The 22,702-nt window shown below is 42.8% G+C and overlaps 1 protein-coding gene across 2 annotated transcripts in view; it reads left to right on the forward strand.

Moving 5' to 3' along the window:
- elovl5 (ELOVL fatty acid elongase 5) overlaps nucleotides 1-8,766 on the forward strand; it is a 133,594-nt gene extending 124,828 nt beyond the window's left edge. For both annotated transcript variants that reach the window (XM_073056736.1, XM_073056735.1), the window contains 2 exons: nucleotides 2,790-2,924; nucleotides 4,196-8,766. In XM_073056736.1, coding sequence (XP_072912837.1) covers nucleotides 2,790-2,924; nucleotides 4,196-4,321 — 261 coding nt within the window. In that variant the 3' untranslated portion in view covers nucleotides 4,322-8,766. The remainder of the gene's footprint in view (nucleotides 1-2,789; nucleotides 2,925-4,195) is intronic.
- Nucleotides 8,767-22,702: the final 13,936 nt, after the last annotated feature.

The raw sequence follows: 22,702 nt of genomic DNA on the forward strand, positions 1-22,702 counted from the left end.
GTGGTGAGTGTCCGCAACATGCTGCCACATTAGGGACGTGCAAGAAAACTATTAGATAGGCACATGGGCGATAGAAAAATGAAGGGCTACAGCAGCAGGGAAGGGACGGACCTATCTTTGTGTAGGTTAAGAAGCCAGCACAACATCATAGGCTGAAGGACCTGTACTATGCTGTATTTTCTGTGTTTTATCAGTTCAATATTTAGAGTTGGAACTTAAGGCAGGAAGTTCTCTTCAAAATGCAGTCAACGTAGCATCCACGCCAGTACCACCAGACTCAAAAACAGTTATTCCCCCCCCCAACAGTAAAGTTGATCAACACCTCCACCCACTAACCCACCCCTCCACATTCCCAACCACCACTACTTTGTTATTTCCCGTCAGTGACATTATGTACAGACACTCCTGTGCCTAGTGTAATGTGCAAAAGCAATCTTATGTATTTATATTTTATGTGTTTTTATTATTATTCCTGTGTTCTTTATCTTTTGTGTTTTTTTTTGTGCTGCATAGGAACCAGAGTAACAATTATTTTGTTCTCCTTTACACTTGTGTACAGGAAATGACATTAAGCAATATTGAATCTTGAATCTTGACACTGCCATGACTTTGCCAGCTCATTAACATGTGTAAATTAGCCTTCGCAGACACTTGCAGCAGCAGACTATTAGTAAGGAAGTACTATTTGTTAACGCTATTGACAATTGCCTCTAACATTTTCACACACCAAATGACAAAGTGCAGTTTTATCTATTTTTTGAGTGTCTATATTAAGCCTGGTTCCAGCTTCAGAATTCGACTTTTTCCTTTAACACAAGTCTAGAATTACAATGACTCTTGATTGGATCTCACAGATTGTGAGACTGAATGTTTATATATAGAAATACAGCACAGGACAGTCCTTTCTCGCCCAACGAGCCGTGTTGCCCAGCAACCCACCTTTATTTAACTCTAGCCTAATCAGAGGACAAGTTACAATGACCATTAAACCTACTAACCCGTAACTATTTGGACTGTGGAAGGAAACCGGAGCACCTGGAGAAACCCACGCAGTCAAGTGGAGAACCTACAAACTTCTTACAGATGGCAGCAGAATTGAATTCAGACCTCCGAGGCTCTGTGCTGTAATAGCATCACACTAACTTCGATGCTACCATGGCACTTCTAATGTCATCCTCCAGCAGATATAACATAGTTATAGAGAAGGAATTTTCCCAGGGGGCACATCACCGTGCACCCACCACTCCGTGTTAAAAAAAAACTACCTCTACCTTCCCCTAAGCACTTTAAAGCTATGCCTCCTTGTATTAGCCATTTTCATCTTTGGGAAATGTCTTATGAAAGTATGTCTTATGGTTATGGAGAGAAAACAGGAGAATGGAGTTGACAGGGAAAATATAACAGCCAGAAGACCATCAGACATAGGAGCAGAGTTAGTCCGCTCGGCCCGTTAAGCCTGTCCACCATTTCATCATGGATGATTTTTTATCCCTCTCAGCTGCATTTTCCTGCCTTCTCCTTGTAACTCTTGATGCCCATCAAGAACCTATTAACCTCCCCTTTAAATGTTCCCAATGACTTGGCCTCCACAGCTATCTGTGGCACTATTGACCACAGTGGAACACGATTGAATGGCAGAGCACGTTCGATGGGCTGAATGGCCTAATTCTTTTTCTATGTCTTATGATCTTTAAAAATAAGAATTAGAAATTTTTTCTCCTCCATTATTACAAGAGCAGTTTTTCGCTGTATCTTGGTTATTAGCTTTAAGTTCCTTGGCATAAACATTACCGATGATCTCACATGGTCTGTACGTACCAGCCGTGTGGTGAAAAAGGCACAACAGCACCTCTTTCAACTTAGACGGTTGAAGAAGTTTGGTATGGGCCCCCAAATCAAACTTCCTACAGGGGCACAATTAAGAGCATCCTGACTGGCTGCACCACTGCCTGGTATGGGAACACTACTTCCCTCAATTACAGGACTCTGCAGAGGGTAGTGTGGCCAGCACATCTATAGATGTGAATTTCCCACTATTCAGGACATTTACAGAGACAGGTGAGCAAAAAGGGCCCCAGTAAAAAGGATAATTTTTGACCCAAGTTACCCCAATCACAAACTGTTCCAGCTGCTACCATCCGGGAAACAGTACCTCAGCATAAAAGCCAGGGCCAACTTCTTCCACCAGCCATCAGACTGCTTAATTCATGCTGACACAACTGTATCTCTATATTGACTGTCCTGTTGTACATACTATTTATTATAAATTACTATAAATTGCCCATTACACATTTAGACGGAGACGTACTGTAAAGATTTTTACTCATCACGTATATGAAGGATGTAAGAAATAAAGTCAATTCAAATTTGATACATGTGACAATAATCAACCAATACCACTCAGGCCATATCACATATTTTAACTTCTCTTTACTTAAGGTATTTAAGATCCGTTTCTCCAATGGGGTGACACTGTAGTGCAGTGGTTAGTGTAATGCTTTACAGTGCCAGTAACCTAGGTTCAATTTCTGCCACTGTCTGTAAGGAGTTTGTACGTTCTCCCCACGACCATGTGGGTTTCTTTTGGGTGCTCTGGTTTCCTCCCACAGTCCAAAGATGTCTGGGATATACTTAGTGAGTTGTGGGCATGCTGTCTTGGCACTGGAAGCACGGTGACACTTGCCATTTGCCCTTCGCGCATCCTGGACGGTGTTGGTCACTGACACAAACGCTGTATTTAGTGTGTTTCAATTTAAAGCTAATTTAAAAACCTTTATTACTGTTTTCAGCTGCAGTTTGTTCTGACGATAATCCAGACCAGTTTTGGTGTTTTCTGGCCCTGTGGATTTCCGAGTGGCTGGCTGTACTTTCAGATTGGCTACATGATCTCCCTAATTATTCTCTTCACAAACTTCTACATACAGGCAAGTGATCGTGTTTAGTAGCTGTGTGACTAATTCTAACTGGTACATCTTTATTGCACCTGTTGTTTTTAATTCAAGTTGAAAATCCCTGTGTTAGGCTGTGTACCTTGCATATCTTTCTAGAGAGAATCACCCAAAATAATGAGCTAAATTGAAAGGAAAATTATTCCACAAGTGTTTGGAGTTGGAGAGTGTCAATAGCTTTAAATTGTTTGATGTCAACATTTCAGAGGGTCTGTCCTCAGACCGTCATGTAAGTGTCGTCACAAGGAAAGCATGATAGCACCTCTTCTTTCTTAGAAGTTTGCGTAGAATTGGCATGTCACTAAAAACATTGACAAACTTCTACAGTGGAGAGTATCCTGACTGGCTGCATCATGGCCTGGTATGGAAACACCAATACCCAGGAATGGAAGAGGCTAGAGAAAGTGATGGTTACAGCACAGTCCACTGCAGGCAAAGCCCTCCCCACCATTGAGCACATTTACAAGGAGTACTGCTACAAGAAAGCAGCATTCATCATCAAGGGCCTCCACCATCCAGACCATGTTCTCTTCTCACTGCTGCCATTGGCAAGGAGGTACAGAAGCCTTAGGGCCCACACCACCAGGTTCAGAAACAGTTATTACCCTTCAGCCATTTGGCTCCAGAACAGGTGTGGACATCTTCACTTACTTTAACTCTGAACTGATTGCACAGCCTATAGATTCAATTTTCAAGGACATTTTACAAATCATGTTCTCAATATGTTATTTTCTAATCTTTGCCTGTTTTAAGACCATAAGGCATACAGTACTTTGCAAAACTCTAAGGTAAGGCACATATATATAGCTAAGGGTGCCTAAGACTTTTGCACAGTACTGAAGTAATTTTATGTATTGCACTGTACTGTTCCCATTTTTTAAATAAAAACAAATTTCATGACATACTGTATATTGTGAACTCATAAAATAAGTTGTCCAAAAAGAGAGCAAAAAAATTACAAGGAAGTCTCATGGGTTCATTGTCCGTTCAGAAATCTGATGGTGGAGGGAAAGAAGCTGTTCCTGAAACACTGAGTGTGTGTCTTCAGGCTCCTGTACCTCCCTCTTGAATGTAGCAATGTCCTGTGTGATAGGAGTCCTTAATGATGCGTGCCAACTTTCTGAGGTATCACCTATTGAAGGTGATCTTTAAGATGAATTGCTTTAGGCTTGTAAATTGGTTATGCTATCGTTTGCAAGATGCATCCATGCTGACTGTGTTTCCTTTTTGTGTTTTGACATTTCTAGACCTACAAGAAGAAGGGCGCTTGCCAAAGTAAAGACTGTCTAAATGGCTCCACACTAGCCATGAATGGACACAGCAATGGCCTCTTTGCACCAATGGACCACCACTCAGCAAAGAAAACACACTAAGTTTCCAGGGCCTGCACGGCACATCGTAGACACACTTAAGATTTTTGTGACGTTCTAAAGCAGTTTCAAAGGTTACCAACGTGTTAACTATATCCGGTCCTGCGTTGTATAGCCAGAGAGGCTGGGGACATGGAACTGAATATTGTTGTGATTAATAGGGAAAATAAATTTAGAGCAACTTCTTTGTCCGAAAAGTCTTAGATAGATAGAGAAATTCATAACAGCTCTATATAATTTTAAGAGTGGTAGATTATTTCCTGAACATGAGCAATGGACCCAGTGTAAATCAGGTAAAAGTAGTTCATTTTAGTTTACAATACTCTTGTTGCCTTACCGCTTATTTGTGTGTTAGGAATTGTCTTGTATTCATTCTAATCTTAAACCATATTTATTCATTTAAGCTGAAATGTAATTTGGCACAGAATTTTGGCCCAAATGCCTTAGCTTTACTTAAAGTTTCAATGCTGCATAATTGTTAGGTTTTAACCATTTCACGAATCCCATATCTCCTTTGTATAAATATACACTCAGTGGCCACTTTATCGGTATCTCCTGTGGCCACTGAGTGAGTGTTTGTGGTCTTTTGCTGCTGTGGCCCATGCACTTCAAGGTTCAACACGTTGTGCATTCAGAGATGCTCTTCTGTACACCATTGTTGTAAAACATGGTTATTTGAGTTACTGTTGCCTTCCTGTCAGCTCAAACCAGTCTGGCCATTCTCCTCTGTCCTCTGATTATCAAGGTGTTTTTGCCCACAGACCTGCTGCTTATTAGATTTTGTTTTTGTTTCTCCCACCGTTCTTTGTAAACTCGAGTCTTATGCATGAACATCACAGGGGAGCAATTTCTGAGATACTCAAACCACCTGGTCTGACACCAACAATCATTCCACAATCAAAGTCACTTAGATCACATTTCTTTCCCATTCTAATGTTTTGGCTGAACAACAACTGACTCTATTGACCATATCTGCATGCTTTTATGCATTGAGTTCCTGCCACTTGATTGGTTGATTATATATTTGCATTAATGAGCAGATATACCTCATAAAGTGGCCACCGATTGTCCTAGTTGGCTCGTCCGTTTTAAAAAATAGGATTTTACTGTGCTGGCACATAGATGATTGAGGTGTGTTTAATACAGTCAATTCCTTGACAGTATAGATGACTACTCCATCTTCAGAAGTTATCCACCCTTTTTGACTGATTGCTTCCGATTTGACTTAGCTAGTTGGTAGAGAATTTCTTACCATTTTGAAACTTCCACTTTCACCAGTGGATCTGGTCCCATACTATTGCTTTATCTGACTTCACTTTACCCATGCCCAGAACTCCAACACCACTTACGCTTCCTTCTCAAAAAATTTCTGCAGTTGCACCTGAGGTTGCTCGCAGAGTTAACTTCAGGCTCTGAGTTCCAAGGTTTCCCAGGAAGAAGTAAATGTCTTCGCTGAGAGTGTAAACGGTATCCTCCTCTTCCTTGTTCTCCCCCTATTCCTCCTTCTCCTTCTCCCCCTCCCGACCGGGGCATAGGCCACTCTCAGCAGCTCGCCAGAGTGCTCGATCCTGGGCCAGTGTTTCAAGTTGTCCCCAGGTGAAGCCCATCTTCAAAGATCCTTCCTCTCTCAGGGCTGAGGTCTTTGGAACTGGTATTGGCATTAGCTCTGGGTTTTTACCTGATGAGATTTCTAGTGCCATGCTTTTCTCCTTTCACAGCCAGGATAAGGACCGTGCACGGTGGAGTTGGTGTAAACCGTAAATGCTGGTAATTCATAATCTCCCAGAGAGCGTATGAAAGGCGAGGAATTGTTTTTGTTTCTGGAGGAACCTGTGGCTTCAGTATTTTCTGTTTTCAGTTCCAGTTTCCAGTGATCCTATTTAGTATTTATAGAGGATACACATATAACATAAAAACAGAAATACATTGGTGGTAAGTTCCCCATTTCTGTTGGTTAAAGAAACCTTTTGACTGAATCTGGCACACACATTAATAGACACATCTTTAAGTGTTGGTTTGTGGGGTAGCATGAGGAAATCAGATAACCACAAGGCATAGGAGCAGAATTTGTCTGCTCTACCATTCCATCATGGCTGATTTATTAATCTTCTCAACCCTATTCTCCTCTCTTCTCCCTGTAACCTTTGACACCCTTAGTAAACAAGGACCTATGAACCTCCACTTTAAGTTACCCAAAAACTTAAATTCTACAGATTCACCACCCTCTGGTTAAAGAAATTCTTCCTCATCTCTGTTTAAATGGACATCCCTATATTCTGAGGCTGTGCTGTCTGGTCCTAGTCTCCCCCATGATGGGAAACATTCTCTCCACATCCGCTCTATCTTTCTAGACTTTAAATATTCGATAGGTGTCAGTGAGAATCCCCCCCCCCCCCCCATTCTTCTAAACTCCATTGAATACAGGCATAGAGCTATCAAACACTCCTCATATGTAAACCATTCACTCCCAGGATCATTTTCATGAACCTCTCAGTGGAAGTGGTATTTCTTTGAATAATTCATGCAGTTACACTTATGCCTTAACAAAATAGCAGGATTCAAAACAACGTTGGAATCTCTATGCGTAGAAAGAAAAATTGCATAATGATTTCTAATTTGCATTAATCAGCCATACATCGACCTTAACTCTCTCCACTGTATTTGAAGTGCATGCCTGTGCATAGCTAATGCCTCAGTTGCTTCCCAGTCACATGAATAAATACTGTGAATAGGCATCATATCATTCTTCTTACTAAAAAGACAGTATGTTATCTAATAACATTTTTGCCTCTGGCGATGTAGGATAGACCCCTGGTTCCTTTAAGTGGGTGTATTCTCAGTGGAAGTATAAGCTGTGAGCATTTTTTTTTTGACCCGGTGCCTGTAAATATTGCACACCACTCTTTGGCTAGCCCACATCTTCGGCCGAATCGATGAGCTGAATTACCAAATTCTGCTCCTATGTCTTATAGAGTCATAGAGCACCACAACACATAAACAGGCCCATCGACCCATGTAGTCCATGATGAACTATTATTCTGCCTAGTCCCATCAACCTGTATCGAGACCATAGCCCTTTATACCCCTCTTGTCCATGTACTTATCCACTTCCGATGGCAGCTCATTCTACACTTTAACAACCCACTGAGTGAAGAAGCTTCCCCTCATGTTCCCTTTAAACATTTCACCTTTCACCCTTAGCCCTTGACCTCCAGTTCCAGTCCCACCAAACCTCAGTGGAAAAGGCCTGCTTACATGTACGTTATCTATCTAGGTACCCTTCATGATTTTGTACACCTCTATCAAATCTCCCTTCATTCTCTTACACGCCAGGGAATAAAGTCCTGTAGTCTAACTATGGAACATCACCACTGAATAGGGTTTACACACCCCAGCACGGGAGTGTGTCATGTATCGATTGATCATTTGAGACTAAGGATAAAATATGTCCCTATCACTTAATATCCAAAGTATAGCACAAGTCAGTTCTGAAGCCTTGGAGATTGGTGAGTTAGAGCACCTAAAGTTTTGGTGGAAACACTACTATGTTAATGAAGCTGGATCTTTTTTACAACTAATTTGAGCTCATAGAAAGAGTCTTTACTGAATTTGAAATTGTGTGCTGTTGGATCTTGACAGTGAGACATTCCAACGTGACAATTATTACTTCTCTGGATAAGAATAATTGGTGTTAATGTTTGTGAAGGGAGCAAATTGTTTAATATCACACACAGAATGGTGGAGGAACTCAGCAGGTCAGGCATCACCTATGGACAGGAATAAACAGTCGACATTTTGGGCCAAGACCCTTCATCAGGTTGCTCTGGACTTCCAGCATCAGCAGAATCTCTTGTGTTTATAAAATGTTTGCTATATTTGGAGTTACCAAGGCTACCATTGCCAGATGGTCAGGGTTTCCAAGTACTTCTGGGATCTCTGGTTGTTTTAAACACTGCAAGAGGCAAGGACTGAATCCTGACAGTGAATGTTTGCCTAGTGGAGGTGACTAAGAGGGCGGATACAGATAAAAATAAAATCAAAGAATGGCTGACTCAAGCCTCGTATCTATCGTGGGAGCTAGAATTTCCCCTGTTGGAGAATTACACAACAGGGACTTGTTTGTTCAGAACTTTACATGGGTTTCTCTAACACATCTCAAAAGGAAAATTAATGCTAGGCCTGTGTCGAATCAAAGGCTGCGAACATTGTGAGCTACAAGCAAAACTATTTGTGTTGTCTTAATTAAGTGTGACACATTGTATCCCTCTTCTCAAATAAGTACTGAATTACTCAGTTATGCTGCTCTCAAGTGTCAAATCACATGTTTTATTTGGTAAACGTTGATTATGAGTGTGCTGTTCTAACCTGTGTCCGAGTAACTTGTATAGTCATCAGTTGTAACATTGACACACTCAAAATTTACACAATTAAAACCTTTACTAAACTTCTACAGTTACCCTGTTTTATTTATGATCCAGCAAACGCGCAAAACACACACATACCCACACACAGAGTTTGGTTTGGTTGCACGATATGTGATTTTTGTTAATGAATTTTAAAACCGATAGTACATTATCCACTCATTGGTATATTTTTTGGGTACTTCCTGTACCTAACAAAGTGACCACTGATGTTTGTGGTCTTCTGCTGTTGGAGTTCAGAGATGCTCTTTTGCGCGTCACTGTGGTAACACGTGATTATTTGAGTTACTGTTGCCTTCCTGTCAGCTTGAACCAATCTGGCCATTCTCCTCTGACCTCTCTCATTAACAAGGTGTTTTCACCCACAGAGCTGCTGCTCACTGGATATTTTTTTGGTTTTCACACCATTCTCCGTAAACTGTAGAGACTGCTATGGGAGAAACTCCCAGGAGATCAACAGTTTCTGATACTCAGACCATCTTGTCTGGCACCAACAATCATTCCACAGTTAAAATCACTTAGATCACATTTCCTCTTTATTCTGATGTTTGGTCTAAACAACAACTGAAACCCTTGGCCATGTCTGCATGCTTTTATACATTGAGATGCTGCCATATGATTGGCTGATTAGATATTTGCATTAACAAGTAGGTCTACAGGTGTACCTAATAAATTGGCCACTGAGTGTAGGACATTGTTCTGCCATTAGTACTGACTTCACTGTATTGTGTTCAGAGAGAGTACCTTAAGACTGTAAGACATAGGAGCAGAATTTGGCCCATTGAGTCTGCTCTGTCATTCCATCACAGCTGATTTATTATCCATACTTATGCCATCTCCCTGTAATCTTTGATGCCCTTGCTAATCAAGGATCTATCAACCTATACTCAATAACCTGGCCTCCACAGTCATGTATGTCAATAAATTCCACAGGTTCACTACCCTCTGGCTAAAGAAATTCCTCCTAATCTCTGTTCTAAATGGGTGTCCCTCTATTCTGAGGCTGTGCCCTCTGATCCTAGACTCTCCCATTATAGAAAACATCCTCTGCATGTCCACTCTATCTAGGTCTTTCAATATTTGGTAGGTTTCAGTGAGATTCCCCATTATTCTTTATGGCATCTTGTCACTCAGAGTTAGCATTATATCATTGGGTGTTCACTGAGTCTTTACAAGGCATTGGTTAGACTGCACTTGGAGTATTGTGAGCAGTTTTGGGCCACTTATCTAAAAAAAGATGTGTACTCATTGAAGAGGGTCCAGAGGAGGTTCACAAGAATGATCCCGGGAATGAAAGGCTTATCGTAAGAGGAGAGTTTGATGGCTCCTGGCCCGTACTCTCTGGAGTTTAGTGGTTAAGAGGTTATGGGGAGAAGGCAGGAGAATGGTGTTGGAGAGGGATAATATATCAGTCATGATGGAATGGCAGAGCAGAGCCAATGGGCCGAATGGCCTAACTGCTCTTACGGTCATGCTGCTGGGGAAGATTGTGGAACCAGAGGCAGAGCTGGTGTGTGGAACAAGGTGGCCGACATTCCTTCCTAGGGACAGGCTGTGGGTAGGAGCTGTACATGCAATTAGAGTAGCTTGGCAATGTAGTGGTTAGCACAACGCTGTACAGCACCTCAGATCGCGGTTCAATTCCCACCACTATCCGTAAGGAATTTGTTCATCCTCCCCATGACTGCATGGGTTTCCTCCGGGTGCTCTGGTTTTCTCCGAAATTCCTTACCAGAGCCCGCTTCCATCAGACATAGGAGCAGAATTAGGCTATTTGACCCATCAAGTCTGTTCTGCCATTTCATCATGTCTGATCCAATTTCCCTCTCAGCACCAGTCTCTTGCCTTCTCCTTGTACCCCTCATGCCCTGACCAATCAAGAATCTTTCAATTTCCACCTTAAATATACATAAAGCCTTAGCTACCACAGCTGCCAGTGGCAATGAATTCCACAGATTCACCACTCTCTGGCTAAAGAAATTACTCCTTGTCTTTGTTCTAAAAGGATCCCTTCTATTCTGAGGCTTTGTCCTCTGGTCCTAGACTTTCCCGCCTAGGAGACATCTTTTCTGCATTCACTTTTTGAGGTCTTTCAATATTTGATAGGTTTTAATTAAGTCACCCCCCATTCTTCTAAATTCCATTGAATACAGGTCCAGAGCCATCAAATGCTCTTCATTTGACAAGCCATTCAATCATGGGATCATTTTCATGAACCTCCTTTGAATGGTCTCCAGTTTCAGCACATCCTTTCTAAGATAAGGGCCCCAAAACTGCTCACGACACTCACCGGTGCTCCATAAAGCATCAGCGTTACATCCTTTTATGCTTTAATCCTCTTGAAATGAATGCTAACATCTCATTAGCCTTCCTCACCACCGATCCAACCTGAAAATTAACCTTTAGGGAATCCGACACAAGGACTCCCAAGACCCTTTGCACCTCACATTTTTGAGTTTTCTTTCCATTTAGAAAATAGTCTACTCTTTTCTTCCTTCTACCAAAGTGCATGACCATACACTTCCTGACACTGTACTCCATCAGCCACTTCTTTGCCCATTCTAATCTGTCTAAATCCTTCTGTAGCCTCTCTACCTGCCCCTCCACCAATCTTCATATCGTTTGCAAACTTTGCAACAAAGTCATCAATCCCATCATCCAAGTCATTGACATATAACGTAAAAAGAAATGGTCCCAACGCAGACCCCTGTGGAACATTGTATTGCTCTCACTACAATCTGTCATGGTCTGCTTCTGTTTCTGGGGAATAAGGTACAGTTAGAGAGGGTAGTCACAGTGATGGCACAGACCTGTCCCATTGTGTTGAGTCTGCAGCCTTTTTACATCGTACCATTCAGGTGTGGATGATACATTTCAAAGGTTCATTTATTATCAATGCAGGTATCCATATACAACTCTGCGATCCATCTTCTCCATACAGCCACGAAACAAAGAAAGAATATGAAAATCGTTCAGTGACAAACATCAAACCTACCCACCCTGCCATGTAAGAAAGAATGGCAGCCTAATCATCAGCGCCCCCCCCCAAACTCCCCTCCCCCCACACAGAATGGAACAGGAACATCGACCCCCAAACATCTACTCCCCCGCACAAATAACTAACAGAACATCAAACCCAAACACCCTCTCCTCGCAGAACAAAACAAAAAGAATGTCAATAAAAAAAAGAATATAAAAACCATAAATCTGAAAAATTCCACAGACAATAAACGCAATAGTCCAATCCTTAAATGCAGAACCATGATACTATCCTACGATATCACCGACATTCATTGAAAGAGAGGGAGATGCCTACCCGCCTGGCACAGCGAACCACTCAGCCATAGGCCACTCACAGACTCCATCTCCTGCAGCGATCAAAAGGCAGGTATTTACAGACTCCCAGCCCCCGGTGTCATGCACACTAGTTGGTTGAGGCCAAAGAGCCTGGTGTGTACTGGGAGAAGCAGAGATTCATTGTTAAATTGGTTAAACAGGTTTATTATTAACACCAAGAGATTCTGCAGATGTTGAAAATCCAGAGCAACACACACAAAATACTAGAGGAACTAGCAGATCAGACTGCATTCATGGGAAATGAGCTGCTGTCAATGTTTTCAGGCCAAGACCCTTCATCGGGACTGGAAAAGAAGGTGGGTGGAAGGGACGGAGGACAAGCTAAAAGGTGATAGGTGAAGCCAGCTGGGTGGGGGACAGAAGATGAAGTAAAAAGCTGGATGGTGATAGGTGGAAAAAGGTAAAGGGCTGAAGAAGAAGAAATCTGATAGGAGAGCAAAGTGAACCATAGTAGAAAGGGGAGGGGAAGAGGACCTAGAGGGATATGATAGGCAGGTGAAGAGAAGAGATAAGAGGCCAAAATGGGAAATAGAAGAAGAGGGAAGGGAGAGGGGAAAAAACCCTCTGGGAGTTAGAGAAAGCAATGTTTATACCATCAGGTTAGAGAATATGTAGACGGAATATGAGGTGTTGCTCCTTAATGAGTTATGTAAAGAATTAATCTGTATAAAGAGTATACATGCTTTTCACTGTATCATGTTTACAGGTTTATTATTGTCACATGTACTGAGATACAGTGAAAAAAACTTGCATACTGTTCATACAGGTCAATTCTTTACACAGTGCACTGAGGTAGGAAAATGTAGAACAATAACAGAATACAGGACAAAGTGTAACAGCTACAGGGAAAGTACAGTGCAGGCAAACAAAGTGCAAGATCAGAATGAGGTAAATTGTGATGTCAAGAGTCCATCTTCTTGTACTAAGGGACTTCAATATTCTTGTAACAGTGGCACACAGTGAAAATCTTGTTCTGCATGCCATCCAGACAGATCATTTCATTACATCAGTTCATTAAGTTAGTGCAATCACTTGAGACGTGTATTCAGGATTCAAGATTGTTTAATGTCATTTCCAATACACAAGTGTAAAGGAGAACAAAATAATTGTTACTCCAGTTAAAGAACACAAGAATAATTAAAAACACAATTAATATAAGTATATAAGACAGCTTACATACATAGATTGATTGTCTGTTCATAAAATGACACTAGGCACAGGAGTGTCTGGTCAGAAGATGACTGACAGTACATGATAAAGTCGTGGTGGTTGGAGGTGTGGAGGAGTGGGTTATTGGGTGGGGGTGTTGATCAGCCTTACTGCTTAAAGAAAGTAACTGTATTTTTGAGTCTGGTGGTCCTGGCATGGAAGCTACGTAATCTCCTCCCTGAAGGGAGTGAAACAAACAGTCTATGAACAGGGTGGGTGGGATCCTTCATGATGTTACTGGACCTTCTCGGGCACTTTTTGGTATATATGTCCTTGACAGAGGGTAGGCTGATGCCCGGTGATACATTGAGTAGTTTTGACTACCCATTGTAGAGCCTTCCAGTCCGCCATACTGCTGTTTCTGTGCCATACAATGATGCAGCTGGGGTTAGCTCACAAGCGTATTGGTCAGTGTGATTACTTGAGATGAGTATTTTTCCTCCAAGGGGTTATTCCCATACTGAGAATGCTTGTGTGTGACTTTGTTTAATGTGGGGAGTGTGCTGCACGGGTCGCCACCACCTGGTCTTTGAAGGATCAGGGTCAGGGTCCAGTGGTATGGAGTACAAGATGACCAGGGACCCTTCAGTGCCATTGTGATATGTATTCATCTTTCACCAACACCACCATCGACGTCTTGGTTGGATTGCCCTTTGACCCAACCAGGAGCTAAACTCCAGACAGCATCACTCTCAGGATCTTAGGGATTCACAAGCCTCTCCACCATGAGAACGTGATGGTCCTTGGGGAAGCCATTAAGGTCGTACAAATGAAAACAAGAACAGAATGCAGAAAATGGTGCTACAGTTACCGAGAGAGTGTAGTCTGGTAATAATAAGGTACAACATCATAACGTAGCGGATTGTGAGGCCAAGAATCCATCTTATTATCAAACAGGTCTGTTCCAGGATTCTGGTATCAGTGGGGTAAAAGCTGTCCTTTAGCCTGCTGATACGTGCTTTCAGGCTTTTGTACCTTCTGCGTGATGGGAGAGTGGAGAAGCGAGAATGTCCGGGGGTGGGGGCGGGTGTTGAGAAGTATAGACAGAATCATGGAAGGGAGGCTGTTCTCCATGGTGTGCCGAGCAGCCTCAGAGTATTTTGTTTGCTATAGAAATTACTTGGATGAGAATGCAGCTGAACTGATGAGTAAGTTTAGTAACAGAATCAGGTTTGTTCTGAAGTCCTGATGAAGAGACTCGGCCCAAAACGTTGACTGTTCACTCTTTTCCAGAAGTGCTCCCTGACCTGCTGATTTTCTCCAGCATTTTGTGTGTGTTACTCCGGATTTCCAGCATCTGTGGATTTTCTGTTGTCAGATTTATTATCACTGACTTATATGACATGACAGATTTTGCTTTGCAGCAGCAGTACAGGACAAAGACAAAAAAAAGAGATACATTTCAAAATATATTGTGCAAAATAAAAAAGGTATTACAAGGTTCATGAATTCATGAACCATTCAGAAATTTGATGGCAGAAGGGAAGAAGCTACTCCTGCATTGTTGAGTGTGGATCTTCAGACCGATGGTGCTAATGAGAAGAGGGCATGTGCCAGACGGTGAGGCTCTTTAATGAATGATGCTGTCACCTGATGCTCCTCCTCTTGAAGATGTCCTTGATGGTGGGGAAGGTTAGTACCTGTGATGGAGCTGGCTGTCTACAACCATCTACAGCCTCACGCAGCAATAATGAGGAGTTAGGTAGGAAGCAGTCTGTGGCTACTCAGACAGCACTCTAAAGACCGATACCCCGGATACTCAGCCAAATGGCGAGGGTATTCAAAGACATCTTCAATCTCTCTCTGGGCTGCAGTCAGGGATCAATCACACCAGTGCCCCAGAAGAGCAGGGTGAGCTGACTCATGTCTACTGTGTAAAATGCTTTGAGAGGTTGATGATGGCTTGAATGAACTCCTGCCGAAGCAAAGACGTGGACCTGCAATTTGTCTATCACTCCAGTAGGTCTACAGTAGCTGCAATCTCACTGGCTGTCCACTCAGCCTTGGATCATCTGGACAGCAGCAATACCTACATCAGGCTGCTGTTTAGTGATAACAGTTCAAGTCAACGAGCTACAAAACCTGGGCCTCTGTTCCTCCCTCTGCAATTAGATCCTTGACTTTACATTGGGAGGCCACAGCCACTTCAGATCAGAAATAACATTCCTCATCACTGACAATCAACACCGGCACACCTCAAGGACGCATGCTTAGCCAACTGCTCTACTCTCTCTGCACTCATGACTTGAGTGTGGCTCGGCAGAACTCAAAACACCACCTATAAATTCGCTGATGTCACAACTGTAGTTGGCAGAATCTCAGTTGAGGAGGTGTATAGGAGTGAGATAAAATGAGTGGCTGATTGTTGTCACAATAAAAACCTTGTACTCGACATCAGTAAGACAAAGCAGCTGATTGTGGACTTTGGAGAGGGAAGATGGGAGAACACACGCCAGTCCTCATCAAGTGGTCAGCAATGGAAAGGGTTAGAAGCATCAAGTTATTGGATGTCAATGTCTCTGAAGGTCTTTCCCGGTTCTAATATCTTGATGCAATTGCAAAGAAGGCATGCCACTGGCTATATTCATTAGGAATTTGAGGAGATTTGCTATGTCATCAAAAACCCTAGCAAATTTCTACAGATGTACTGTGCAGAGCATTCTCACTGGTTGGATCACCGTCTGGAATGGAGGGGCCACCACACAGGAACAGAAAAAGTTGTAGAAAGTTGGGAACTCAGCCAGCTCCATCTTGGGGATGCACTTCCACACCATTGAGGACGTCTTCAAAAAGGTGATGCCTCAAGAAGGCATCAACCAGGACATGCCCTCTTCTCATTGCTACCATCAAGGAGAATGTAGGAACCTGAAGACACACACTCAACATTTTAAAACAGCTCCTTCCCCTCCACCATCAGGTTTCTCAGCAGTCCATGAAATCCATAGTTATTTACCTATTTTTTGCTTTCTTTTTGTCCTACATATTTATTTCTTACATACAGTATATATTTCTTATTGTAACTTATAGTATTTTTTTCTTTATGTATTACACTGTACTGCTGCCACAAAACAACAAGTTTCATGACATAGGTCAGTGATAATAAACCTGATTCGGATTCTAAATCTGAGCTTCCTGCCCTCACTCACTGGAACCGCAGTAACCACAGGCGACAGGAAAAGGGAGGGTCGCACTACGGCTTCACACAGTGAGTGCCTGGGAACAGGTGAGAGCTGTAAATCCAATGCCAAGCAGATCACATGCATACTCAGGTTAAAGTGAACCCTCCATAAATGAGAGGATCGAAGTGGAGCAGCAGGAGGGCCCTCTCTCCCCTTGTCGTGAGCATCACCCACAGAGGCAAGTGGACAATCCAGGTTGGTTCTGAGGAACAGTGGATGCTGGCCCATTCTACTCATGAAAATGATTCCACGAATGAAAGGGTTAATACGTGAGAAGCATTTGATGGCTCTGGGCCTGCACTCACCAGATCTTAGAAGAATGAAGGAGGATCTCATTGAAATCTATTCAGTAGTGAAAGGCCTAGATAGAGTGGACGTGAAGAGGATGTTTCCCATAGTGGGGGAGTCTAGGACCAGAGGGTACAGCCTCAGAATACAGGGACGTCTGTTTAGAACAGAGATAAGAAGGAACATTTTTTGCCAGAAATCTGTGGAACTGATTGCCACCCATGGGTGTGATGGCCAGGTCATTGCATATATTGTAAGCAGAGGTTGATAGGTTATTGATTAGTAAGGATGTCAAGGAATACGGGAAGAAGGCAGGAGAATGCGGCTGAGAGGGAGAACAAATCAACCACGATGGAATGTCAGAGCAGACATGATGGGCCGAATGGTCTAATTCTGCTCCTATGTCTTATGGTCTCATTCCTTCATGTGATTGGGTTTGATGACAATAGTGCTTTGTATCTTCTGTCCAATGGGAGAGGCTAGAAGAAAGAATGTCTGCAGTGAGTAGGGTCTTTGATTAGGTTGGCTGCTTTACTGAGATGGTGAGAAGTGTAGACAAAGTCCGTGGACGGTTTGCTTGATGTGCTGAACTGTGTCCACAACTCTCCATAGGGCAGAACGGTCGCCATACTAAGCTGTGATACATCTGGATAGGATGCTTTCTGTGCTGCATTGATAGAAATTGTTGAGTGTGACAAGGGACATGCCAAATTTATTTAGCCTTCTAAAGAAGTAGAGGGGTTGGTGAGCTTTCTGGGCAGTGGCATCCATCATCAAGGAGCCCCACCATCCAGGCCATATTGACTTCTTGCTGCTGTCGTCAGGAAAGAAGTATAGGAGCCCCAGGATTCACACCACCAGGATCAGGAACAGTTATTACCCCTCAGCCATCAGGCGCTTGAACCAGAGGGGATAACTACACACAACTTCTCTTGCCTCATCACTGAACTGTTTCCACAACCTATGGATTCACTTTGAAAGACTTGCTATCTTATTTTCTTGATGTTTATTATTATTTTTAAATCTTTTTGTATTTGCACAGATTGTTCTACTTTTCACATTGGTGGTTTGTCCAATGTGAGGAGTATAGGGAATTACAGAAGCATGAGAGAGGAGTTGGCCAGAATTGATTGGAAAAGAACACTGACAGCAGAGCAATGGCTGGAGCTTCTGGAAGCAATTTGGAAGGCAGAGAGTATATATATCCCAAAGAGCAAGAAGCATTCTGAAGGAAAGATGGCATAACTATGGCTAACAAGAGAAGTCAAAACCTATGTAAAAGTTAAAGAGAAGGCATATAATAGACCAAAAATCACTGAGAAGTTAGACGCTAGGGAAGCTTTCAAAATGCTTTTTTTCAGAAGGCATCTAAAAAATCATTAAGAAGGTAAAGATGGAATAGGAAAGTAAGCTAGTCAATAATATTAAAGAGGATACTAGAAGTTTCTTCAGATACATAAACTATAAAAGAGACCATAAGACAAAGGAGCAGAAGTTGGCCATTCGGCCCATTGAGTCTGCTCCGCCATTTCACCATGAGCTGATCCATTCTCCCACTTAGTCCCACTCCCCCACCTTCTCACCATAACCTTTGATGTCCTGACTACTCAGATACCTATCAATCTCTGCCTTAAATACACCCAATGACTTGTCCTCCACTGCCGCCCGTGGCAACAAATTCCACAGATTCACCACCCTCTGGCTAAAATTTTTTTTTCGCATCTCTGTTCTGAATGGGCGCCCTGCAATCCTCAAGTCATGTCCTCTCGTACTACACTCCCCCACCATGGGAAACAAACTTTGCCACATCCACTCTGTCCATGCCTTTCAACATTCAAAATATTTCTATGAGGTCCCCCCTCATTAGAACCATAGAACATTACAGCACAGAAACAGGCCTTTTGGCCCTTCTTGGCTGTGCCCAACCATTTTTCTGCCTAGTCCCACACCTGGGCCATATCCCTCCAAACCCCTCTCATCCATATACGTGTCCAAGTTTTTCTTAAATGTCAAAAGCGAGCCCACATTCACCACTTCATCTGGCAGCTCATTCCACATTCCCACCACTCTCTGCATGAAGAAGCCCCCCCCCCATGTTCCCTTTAAACCTTTCCCCCTTCACCCTTAACCCATGACCTCTTTTTTTTCTCCCCTGGCCTCAGTGGAAAAAGCCTGCTTGCATTCACTCTATCTATACCCATCATAATTTTATACACCTCTATCAAATCACCCCTCATTCTCCTATGCTCCAGGGAATAAAGTCCTAACCTATTCAACCTTTCTCTGTAACTCAGTTTCTCCAGTCCCAGCAACATCCTTATAAACTTTCTCTGCACTCTTTCAACCTTATTAATATCCTTCCTGTAATTAGGTGACCAAAACTGCACACAATACTCCAAATTCGGTCTCACCAATGTCTTATACAACCTCACCATTACTTGATTTATAAAGGCCAATGTACCAAAAGCTCTCTTTACAACCCTATCTACTTGTGATGCCAGTTTTAGGGAATTTTGTACCTGTACTCCCAGATCCCTCTGTTCTACTGCACTCCTCAGTGTCCTACCATTTACCTTATATGTTCTACCTTGGTTTGACCTTCCGAAGTGCAATACCTCACACTTATCTGCATTAAACTCCATCTGCCATTTTTCAGCCCATTCCTCCAACTAGTCCAAATCCCTCTGCAAGCCTTGAAAACCTTGCTCACTGTCTACTACACCTCCAATCTTTGTATCATCAGCAAATTTGCTGATCCAATTTGCCACATTATCATCCAGATCATTGATATAGATGACAAATAACAATGGACCCAGCACTGATCCCTGTGGCACACCACTTGTCACAGGCCTCGACTCAGAATAGCAATCCTCCACTACCACTCTCTGGCTTCTTCCATTGAGCCAATGTCTAATCCAATTTACTACCTCTCCATGTATACCCAGCGACGGAATCTTCCTAACTAACCTCCCATGCGGGACCTTGTCAAAGGCTTTACTGAAGTCCATGTACACAACATCCACTGCCTTCCCTTCATCCACTTTCCTGGTAACTCTTTCTTCTAAACTCCAAGGAGTACAGTCCAAGAGCAGTCAAACGTTCCTCATATGTTAACCCTCTCATTCCTGGAATCATTCTAGTGAATCTTCTCTGAACCCTCTCCAATGTCAGCACATCCTTTCTTAAATAAGGACCCAAAACTGCACACAGTATTTCAAATGAAGTCTTACCAGAGCCTTATAGAGCCTCAACATCACATCCCTGCTCCTATACTGTATTCCTCTAGAAATGAATGCCAACACTGCATTCACCTTCTTCACCACCGACTCAACCTGGAGGTTAACCTTAAGGGTATCCTGCACGAGGACTCCCAAGTCCCATTGCATCTCAGAACTTTGAATTCTCTCCCTATTTAAATAATAGTTTGCCCGTTTATTTCTTCTACCAAAGTGCATGACCGTACACTTTCTGACATTGTAATTCATTTGCCACTTCTTTGCCCATTCCCCCAATCTATCCAAGTCTCTCTACAGACTCTCTCTTTTTCCTCAGCACAACCAGCCCCTCCACCTATCTTTGTATCATCAGCAAACTTAGCCACAAAGCCATCTATTCCATAATCCAAATCGTTGATATACAACGTAAAACGAAGCGGCCCCGACATGGGCCCCTGTGGAACATCACTGGTAACCGGCAGCCAACCAGAATGGGTTCCCTTTATTCTCACTCTCTGTTTCCTGCCAATCAGCAAATGCTCTATCCACATATGTAACTTTCCCGTAATTCCATGGGCTCTTATCTTGTTTAGCAGCCTCATGTGTGGCACCTTGTCAAAGGCCTTCTGAAAATCCAAATACACAACATCCACTCCATCTCCCTTGTCTAGCCTACTTGTAATTTCCTCAAAAAATTGCACTAGGTTTGTCAGGCAGGATTTTCCTTTAAGGAAACTATGCTGAGTTCTGCCTACCTTGTCATATGCCTCCAGGTACTCCGTAACCTCATCCTTGACAATCGACTCCATTAACTTCCCAACCACCGATGTCAAGCTAACAGGTCTATAATTTCCTTTTTGCTTCCTTGCCCCCTTCTTAAATAGCTGAGTGACATTTGCAATCTTCCAGTCCTCTGGAACCAGGCCAGAATCTATCGACTTTTGAAAGATCATTGCTAATGCCTCCGCAATCTCCACTGCTATTTCCTTCAGAACACGAGGGTGCATTCCATCTGGTTCAGGAGATTTATCTACCCTTAGACTATTCAGCTATATTGCTGATGTCTTCCTCAGTGAAGACTGATGCAAAATACTCGTTCAGCTCCTCCGCCATCTCCTTATCTCCCATTACAATTTCTCCAGCATCATTTTCTATCGGTCCTATATCTACTCTCACCTGTCTTTTACTCTTTATATACTTGAAAAAGCCTTTAGTATCCTTTTTATATTATTTGCTAGTTTCCATTCATAGTTCATCTTTTCCCTCTTAATGACCTTCTTAGTTTCCTTTTGTAAGCTTTTAAAAACTTCCCAATGCTCTGTCTTCCCACTAATTTTTGCTTCCTTGTATGCCCTCTCCTTTGCTTTTACTTTAGCTTTGATTTCTCTCGTCAGCCACGATTGCATCCTTTTTCCATTCTAAAATTTCTTCTTCTTTGAAATATATCTGTCTTGCACCTTCCTCACTTCTCGCATAAACTCCAGCCATTGCTGCTCTGCCATCCTTCTCACTAGTGTCCCTTTCCAGTCAACCTTGGCCAGTTCCTCTCTCATGCCCCTGTAATTTCCTTTACTCCACTGAAATACCGACACCTCGGATTTCGGCTTCTCTTTCTCAAATTTCACAGTGAACTCAATCATGTTGTGATCACTGCCTCCTAAGGGTTCCTTCACTTCCATCTCTCTAATCACCTCTAATCACTATACCCAATCCAGTACAGCCAATCCCCTGGTGGGCTCAACAACAAGCTGTTTTAAAAAGCCATCTCGTAGACATTCCACAAATTCTCTCTCTTGAGATCCAGTGCCGACCTGATTTTCCCAATCCTGTTAAAATCCCCTACAATTATCATAACACTGCCCTTCTGGCAAGCCTTTTCTATTTCCTGTTGTAATTTGTAGTCTACATCACTGCAGCTGTTTGGAGGCCTGTAGATAACTGCCATCAGGGTCCTTTTACCCCTGCGATTTCTTAGCTCAACCCATAAAGATTCTGTACCTTTCGATCCTATGTCAACTCTTTCTAATGATTTAATATCATTTCTTACCATTAAAGCCACGCCACCCCCTCTACCCAACTGCCTATCCTTCCGATACACCGTGTATCCTTGGACGTTCAGCTCCCAGAGACATGCATCCTTCAGCCATGTCTCAGTGATGGCCACAATATCATACCTGCCAATCTGTAACTGTACAACAAGACCATCCACCTTATTCCTTATGCTGCGTGCATTTAAGTATAACACCTTAAGTCCAGTATTTGGTACTTTTTGCATTGATTGCACTGCAACTTTATTGCACTGCAACTCATCCCAATGGCTGCAAATTTGCTCCATCACCTGCCTGTCCTTCCTGACATCCTTACTGCTCACTACCTTAGATCTATCTCTGTTTTCCCTCTCCTCCACTCCATCATTCCGGTTCCCATCCCCCTGCCAAATTAGTTTAAACCCTCCCTAACAGCTCTATTAAACCTTCCCACCAGGATATTGGTCCCCCTAGTATTCAAGTGTAACCGTCCTTTTTGTACAGGTCACACCTGCCCCAATGATCCAGAAACTTGAATCCCTGCTCCTTGCTCCAATCCCTCAACCATGCATTTATCCTCCAACTCATTCCATTCCTACTCTCACTGTTGCGTGGCACAGGCAGTAATCCTGAGATTACTACCTTTGCGGTCCTTCTTCTCAACTGCCTTCCTAACTCCCTATATTCT

The sequence above is a fragment of the Hemitrygon akajei genome, chromosome 9 (assembly GCF_048418815.1).
Source record: "Hemitrygon akajei chromosome 9, sHemAka1.3, whole genome shotgun sequence".
Lineage (NCBI taxonomy): Eukaryota > Metazoa > Chordata > Chondrichthyes > Myliobatiformes > Dasyatidae > Hemitrygon > Hemitrygon akajei.